The sequence below is a fragment of the Tachysurus vachellii genome, chromosome 17, assembly GCF_030014155.1.
Source record: "Tachysurus vachellii isolate PV-2020 chromosome 17, HZAU_Pvac_v1, whole genome shotgun sequence".
NCBI classification, from domain to species: Eukaryota; Metazoa; Chordata; class Actinopteri; order Siluriformes; family Bagridae; genus Tachysurus; species Tachysurus vachellii.
In genome coordinates, this window is record NC_083476.1 from 22,815,772 (window position 1) to 22,823,741 (window position 7,970).

A 7,970-nucleotide genomic window follows, 5' to 3' on the forward strand; every position below is an offset into this window, starting at 1 on the left:
AATTTGACTGAGAGGATAAAAGCACTTCCGGTTTCGTCAAAGAGAGCAAATAGTTTGGACGAGTTCCGAGAAAGCGCCATTAATGTAATAACTATGCAAACGAAGTGTTTCCAAAATACCAAAACTCTGCGCTGTTTTACTCCATGTGCTGTTTCTGTTCTGTAAGTAAATCATCTATAATAATAAAGAAAAAACACTTGTATAAATTTAAATTATAATTCACAATATTACTGTTTTTCTGTATCATGATCAAATAAATCAGGCTTAAAAGAGCCTAAGATGCTACTTTTAAAAACATAAAAAATTCATTTGTCCAAACTTTTGACTGAATTATTGTATAAAGTAGGTTATAGTTTATTTTATCAAGCATGCTGATTGAGGAGTATTTATTCATATTTATTTCATTCATTCAGCCAGTGTTGTCAAAATGTCATTTTTTAAAAATCTGTATATTGCACTCTGTTGTGTAGCACTTAAAGGCACGACTACAGGAGACGACACAATCAGAGAGATCCTCAGCCATCTCGAAGACCTCACTCGCTACTCCAATCTCTTCACCATTGTACGTGTTTTTTCTGATTTAAATCTTAAATATTTCTCTAAATCACAGATATTGTGTAACGAAACCACATGCTTCTCCTTCTGTCTCTTATTTAAAGGACACAAGTCTAATATATCTGACACACATGCAGATGGGGAGCATCTATGTAAGTTTTAGAGAATTGTTGGCCTGAAATTAATTGTATAATCTTCTCCTCGTACGTTTGTCTTTTCCCGTTAGGGGTCACCACAGAGAATCATCAGTTTCCATCTAACTCTATCCTCGTCATCCTCTACTCTCGTACCAATTACCTTCATGTCCTCATTTAACACACCCATATATCTTCTCTTTGTCCTTCCTCTTGTCCTCTTACCTGCAGCTCCATCTCTAACATCCTTCTACCAATATAACCATCTCCCTCCTCTGTACATGTCCAAACCATCTCAATCTAGTCTCATTGTCCTTGTCCCCAAAACAGCAACCTGAGCTGTCCCTCTGATGTGCTCATTCCTAATCCTGTCCATCCTCGTCACTCCTAAAGAGAACCTCAACATCCTCCTCTCTGCTACCTCCATCTCTGCCTCATGTCTTTTCCTCAATGCTACAGTCTCTAACACATACAGCAGAGCTGCTCTCACTACTGTCTTCTACTCCTTTACTTTGATTCTTGATGACGCGCTTCTGTCACTTACACAACACTCCTGACACTTTTCTCCACCCACTCCAAAGCACCTGCACTCGCCTCTTCACCTCTTTTCCACACTCCCCGCCACACTGGATGTTTGACCCCAAATCCTTAAACCCCTGGACCTTCTTGACCTCAGCCCCCTGTAACCTCACTGTTCTGCTTCCCTCCCTCTGGTTCATACACATGTATTCTGTTTTACTACCACTGACTTTCATTCCTCTTCTTTCTAGAGCAAACCTCCACCTGCTCTCTACTCTCACTACAGATTACAATGTCATCCACAAACATCATTGTCCATGGAGATTCCTGTCTGACTTCATCTGTCAATCTGTCCATCACCATAACAAACAAGAAGGGACTTAAAGCCGATCCTTGATGTAGCCCCACCTCCACCTTGAACTCCTCTGTCTGACCTACAGCACATCTCACTGCTGTCATACTCCTCTCATACATATCCTGAACTACTGTGACATACTTCTCTGTCACTCCTGACATCCTCATACAGTACCATAGCTCCACAAAGACGCAGTTCAGCTCCTCCTGACCATCTCTGTACTTCTCTATTAACGATCGCAGAGCGAAAATTCTATCAGACGTGCTCTTTCTGGTCATGAAGCCATTCTGCTGCTCACAAATATCTACTTCCTTTCTTAGCCTAGCTTCTAACCTCTGTAGTTGGTACAATTCCAACATCACCCATCATGGAACATCACCCTTGTTCTTAAAGATCAGCACTAGAACATTTCTCCTCCATTCCTCAGGCATCTTCTCACTCTCTAAAATCATGTTGAACAATCTAGATAGGAACTCCACTGCTGTCTCTCCTAGACACTTCCACACCTCCACTGGTACGTCATCCGGACCAACAGCCTTTTCACTCTTGATTCTCCTCGGATCCCTTCTCACCTCCTCACACCTTTCTAATCTTTCCTATTTCTTGCTCTACAATATTCACCTTTTCCTCCTGTCTTTTCCTCTTATTATCCTCATTCATCAGCTCCTCAAAATACTCTTCCATCTTCTCAGCACACTCTTCTCACGTGTCAGCACCTTTCCATCTCTATCTTTAATAACTCTTATCTGTTGTAGGTCCTTCACATCTCTATCTCTCTGTTTCACTAATCTCTACAAGTCTTTCTCACCTTCCCTCGTGTCTAACCTGACATACTACTCACTGTATGCTTTCTGTTTGGTCTTTGTCATGTCCCTCTTCACTCTGTGCTGCAATTCCTTGTAGTCCTGTCTACTTTCTTCAGTCCTTTCTATGTCCCTCTTCTTTTTAGCTAGCCTCTTCCTCTGAATGCTGTCATTTAATTCCTAGTTCCACCCCCATGTTTCCTTATCTTCTTTTCTCCTTCCAGATGACACCTTGCAACCTCGCAACCTCCTAAATTAATTATACAATACACATTATTATCCAGACAGTTCCAGAATGATTCACCCTTGGTAAAGAAAATTGTCAGTAAAATGATTTTATGCATAATTAACTCAGACTCACACTGGAAATATGAGAGAATTATAACATTTAATTAAAACAAATGTTTCTCTCTGTATGGCACCAAAAACTATGCCATGATCAGGCACTCAGATCACTGAGATATTTTTGCTCTTTTTGATGTTTAACTATATCTTTATCATTTTAAGCATTGCACTCCTGCCACATGATTGGTTGATTGGATAATTGTTTTTAAGTGCATACAGTCCACTCTAGCTACACCAAACACCTTATGGAATGTCTTGGCTCAACATACACAAATTAAATGCTCTATAATAAAACCTGACTGTAAAACGTAGTAAAAGATTGTGGGACTTTGATAACATTCCAAATCTGACACCTTTTTCCTTCTGCAGTTTTGCAGCTGTAAAGAATTAATCAGCCATGAACTTTTGAAAACACTTGCTTTGGCAAAGATTACCGATGGAGACATGGCACAAGAGTTGTATACAATCTTCCGAATGCTGCAGTACAATATTAAAGCACTGCTGCAGCAATCAGGGGAAGGAACAGTAAGTGCAGGTTTAACCTCATCCACACAGATAAAGCCATGCTGATGATCTGTAATTATATGTTTTACTTCATTGTCCTCTTCATAGATGGTTGGTTTAAGATGTCCAAGAGACAAAACTGAGTTCCTCGTAAAGACTGAGCAGAAAGCTTCACATCTGATCTTTGTCAAGCAGAGCATCAGATTTTTTCAACGCTGGCTGAATAGATGCTTAATCAGTTCTACGTATTGATTAACACTGTGGTGTTCTGGCCATTACTACAATAAAGTTGTAGCATGTTTCAAAATAAAATGTGGAAGAATTCCTTTTGAAAAAGAAGAAATCATTTCTATTAAAAGGATATATTAAATAAATAGTTGCATTTTTTTCCCTGCTTAATTTTTATCAGTTAGCACAGTGTTATGCTGATAATTTCCTTTTTAAGCTTGGTTTTCTTTACATTAGGTGTGAAAGCCTTGATTAAGTTTTGTGAATTTTCAGTAGAAGGCAGTGTGTTACAGTGTCTCCTATCACATGACGGCTATAAAATGTTATAGTCTGTAAAAGCAAATCCATCTGTTGATGTGTTGAAATTGTGCATTTTAATATACAAAAGAAATTTCAACCTCACACCGTGTCCCTGGTATTCCAAAGAGTTTTAATTAATAAATGTTAAACAGTTAAACTAAACTCAGCAGGTTCTACATAAGTAATATTAATATCATTATATATATATATTTATAATAAAATATCTCTAACAAGCAGGAGCAAAAAATTTAAACGTGCACATACTTTACATCTGTAAAGTGCTGAATTACATGCTGCAATAGTATTCTAGTGTCTACTTGAAGCATTATCTCTCCTCAGCCACAAGACTTCACATCACACACCTGAGCAAGATTAATCAGGTTCTCTTAGATGGTGAATCATTGTGGAGATTAATGAGTAAATGTATATATTTAATAAGATCTTATTCAATCACATTGATAGATTAAGAGTGTGCTAAGTGCCAAGAGAGAGTTACAGCAACCTGAAAGGGATTTAAGGAAAATCTGGCAAGTATTGGTCACTGCCTGAGTGTGACGACAATCTCTGTGTGGAAAAAATACCCAAAATGGTTTATCATAGCTTATAGTTTTTACAGTACAAAAGCTGTATAGACGTTTTATGTCTGCTGTATTTAGTTATATAAAGCCTCACGGCTCCAGTGTCTGTAGTTTGATTCTGAACTTTTTTTTTTTTTTAGTAAAAATATGAATTGTGTGTGAGATGCTTATTACTCCAGCTGGCTCATCAATTTAAAATAATTATGTACTTAGAAAAGGTCAATTTACAATATTTTGTATATATTTGCATCTCACTAAGGTTGTGTGAATAGAGTGTGTTGATTTTACCATAAAAAGACTACTGTACATGAAAGTTAAGGCTAATCAACGCATTGCCTGGTTTTAAACCATTCATGAAATGGGACCAGTTGTTATTTGGAGCTCCAGTAGATGGTCTCGTCAAACCATTCAGTATGTAAATATTCATAAGTCACATCATCGCGTCTCACCAGTGACGCTGCAGTTTATAGCACAAAAGCTCAGAACTGCACATGTGGTGCAAAATAACCTTCTTAGAATAAAGAGGGAAAAATGCCCTATTTTTCACCCTATTGCATCTGTGGACATAACCGAAGATCATAGCATTCGTGTGTAATAACCCGTAAAATGACCACACCAATAAATAATCCGTCACATGATCACGTTTCTAAAGCGATTTTCTATCCCACTGACTAACGCACACAAACACTGCGCTCGGTTCGGTCCGGTTCCTTCAGATGGGCAGAAACACACCAGACTCAGATGATAGAGGACGGGAGGTCTGACTTAATGCTGCCCTCCTAAAGTGGAATTACTGTCTGGGACAATTAACAGATGCTGAAATGGAGAGATCTGCACTTAGTGATGATGAGGACAGGTTTAGTAAAGACAACAAACTCTGGATTCTTTCTTTTATTTCCCCTAATTATAAATCCCGACGGAGATTTTACTGACGCTTCCGTTCCGCACGCGCGACTCAGAGACAGAGCAGATTACAGTTCTGCTACACTTACTGAGACATTCACTCATCGGGGACAATGCAAATGCTTTTTGGTACAAACGAATAATCGTTAGAAGACAACTGACAAAACCCAATATTTCTGAAGTAAACTGTCCGACCCTGAAAGTAGTGAACATTTTTTAAACGCCGATTCCGCGCGACACGTTGCACATGGAAGACACGATTCGGTTCTTCTTTCTCAGCCCAGAATGACGAGCGCTCGCGGTGGATGGAACAGAATCAGAGCCGTCTGCTTCATGGACAAATCAGAGCAACGCAGCGCAAATCCAAATCAATAGACCTCATCGATGGGTTCGTATATAAGGATTGTGCTCGTACACGCTTACTTAAACATGCTGGAGGGAAGTCTGTTAAAGTAACTGGATGATTTGCGTGTGTGTTATATTTGGTTTGTATTCTCGACGCATTCAAAAATAATCTAGCCATTTCAAATGGATTTGGAGACTGGAACATGGGACACCATTCCGTGATTTTTGCAAAGGTAATGTTAAAATAATGATGGATGGATTTGAAGAATATTTGCTACAGTGTGCTTGGAGTAGATAATCTAGGTCTTTGAGTCCCAGAAATTTATGCTGCTTTTGCGTTTCATCTGTCTCACTTTGGACTAGTGGAATTATGGGGTGAGTGCTGCTGTTAGTGAAAAAGCCATGGATGTAAATTTCTCCTCGGTTCTTGACAGCAGTTTAGTGCGGCATGATTCATCAAAGCGTGTTCTGACTGGCTGCTTTCTTTCTCTCCTCATCCTGACAACTCTTCTGGGAAACACACTGGTCTGTGCTGCTGTCACAAAATTTCGCCATCTGCGTTCCAAAGTCACTAACTTCTTTGTTATATCACTGGCCATTTCAGACCTGCTGGTGGCCATTTTGGTGATGCCATGGAAAGCGGCTACTGAAATTGTGGGATTCTGGCCTTTTGGTGCTTTCTGCAATATTTGGGTGGCATTTGACATCATGTGTTCCACTGCTTCCATCCTGAACCTGTGTGTCATTAGTGTGGACCGGTACTGGGCAATTTCGAGTCCATTTCGTTATGAGCGCAAAATGACACCCAAGGTGGCATTCATCATGATCAGTGTGGCATGGACCTTGTCTGTTCTTATCTCCTTCATCCCTGTGCAGCTAAACTGGCACAAAGCACAAAGTGCAGTTTACACTAAACTTAATACCACCTACACTGATGTTCCTCCAGACAACTGTGATTCTAGTCTTAATCGAACATATGCCATTTCCTCCTCTCTCATCAGTTTCTACATTCCTGTAGCCATCATGATTGTCACCTACACCCGCATCTACCGCATTGCCCAGAAGCAAATCCGCAGGATATCTGCCCTGGAGCGTGCTGCAGAGAGTGCCAAAAATCGCCACAGCAACAGAGGAAACAGCAGCAACATAGAGTCTGAAAGCTCCTTCAAGATTTCCTTTAAGCGCGAAACCAAAGTCCTTAAAACACTGTCGGTTATAATGGGGGTGTTTGTGTGCTGCTGGCTGCCCTTCTTCATCCTCAACTGCATGGTGCCTTTCTGTGAGCCCAATGAACATGTGGACTTCCCGTGCATAAACCCAACCACCTTTGACGTCTTTGTCTGGTTTGGCTGGGCTAATTCTTCACTCAACCCTATCATCTATGCATTCAATGTTGACTTCCGCAAAGCATTTTCTTCCCTTCTAGGCTGCCAACATCTCTGTCCTGGCAGCAACTCTATTGAGATTTTGAGCGTCAACAACATCGAAGCATCCAGACATGGCTCACACTATCAGCCCAAGGGCCTCATCCCTAAAAGTGGTAGTAACAGCAACTGTGTGATCCCTCACAGCATTCTAGACCAGAATGAGGAAGGTCAGAAGAAGGAAGACAATACTGGGTTTAAGCCCTCTGAGAAATTCTCCCCCTACATGTCAGACAACCTGGACAGTGACATTTCCCTGGAAAAGATTAACCCCATAACACCGAATGGACAGCTCAAATTCATACCTTGCTGAACTTTAGGTTTGTGATCACAGCTCACATCTGTTAAAAAAACACGCTGGACTAAAATAAAAGCTGTGACCATTCAAAGAATCTTTCTTTTGGAAGGACTTTATCTGGGTAACTATCTGCAAAATTCTGATAGCATATTTTCTCAAAGTTAACAGGTTAGTTTTAAGGTTAATAACTTCAATAAAAAATTTTCTGTACATAAACATGGTTTATAATTTATGGGTGTTCATGTTTGCGTGCTTGTTCATTTGTTGCAGAAATATTATTCCAGGTGAAGCTTTTTTTACATGAATATGTTCATATGTAGTGATTTCCATGTATTTCCTGCCAGCAGTACTGTTCCTGTCAGTAGAGTTTATATATTTATATATATATATATATATATATATATATATATATATATATATATATATATATATATATATTAATCAGTTTCAGTGTTGGCTTAGCCAGCAGTTCCACATGCTGCTAGTAATTTTACTTGTGTTTTAATGTATGTGCTTAAATCTTTAAATTAGATCAATTGTATCAATAGTAATTTCTCTGTGACATCAACATGAGGAAGCAAAGTTTATTTTTGTGATGTGAATTTGAATAATCAGCCACTCTTGTGTAAAACTCACTTCAGCAATAAACACACTTATTTTTCAGCAATAAACCTTTTCT

At 39.3% G+C, this 7,970-nt stretch overlaps 1 protein-coding gene and 1 long non-coding RNA gene across 2 annotated transcripts; both read left to right on the forward strand.

The window, feature by feature from the left end:
* Window position 1: 1 nt before the first annotated feature.
* On the forward strand, window positions 2-3,589 carry LOC132859524 (uncharacterized). The gene is made up of 5 exons (XR_009649741.1): window positions 2-161; window positions 471-562; window positions 660-707; window positions 3,081-3,236; window positions 3,324-3,589. It is a non-coding gene; the product is annotated as an uncharacterized LOC132859524 (long non-coding RNA).
* Window positions 3,590-4,920: 1,331 nt separating this feature from the next.
* Window positions 4,921-7,561, forward strand: drd1b (dopamine receptor D1b). Its single transcript, XM_060890205.1, has one exon. The coding sequence runs from the start codon at window positions 5,972-5,974 to the stop codon at window positions 7,304-7,306; it is 1,335 nt and encodes a 444-aa protein (XP_060746188.1). The 5' UTR covers window positions 4,921-5,971; the 3' UTR covers window positions 7,307-7,561.
* The last annotated feature ends 409 nt before the right edge of the window (window positions 7,562-7,970 follow it).

What these genes read in the sequence shown, in the direction of transcription:
- drd1b (XM_060890205.1), top strand. Translation starts at nt 5,972, where the DNA reads ATGGATGTAAATTTCTCCTCGGTTCTTGACAGCAGTTTAGTGCGGCAT.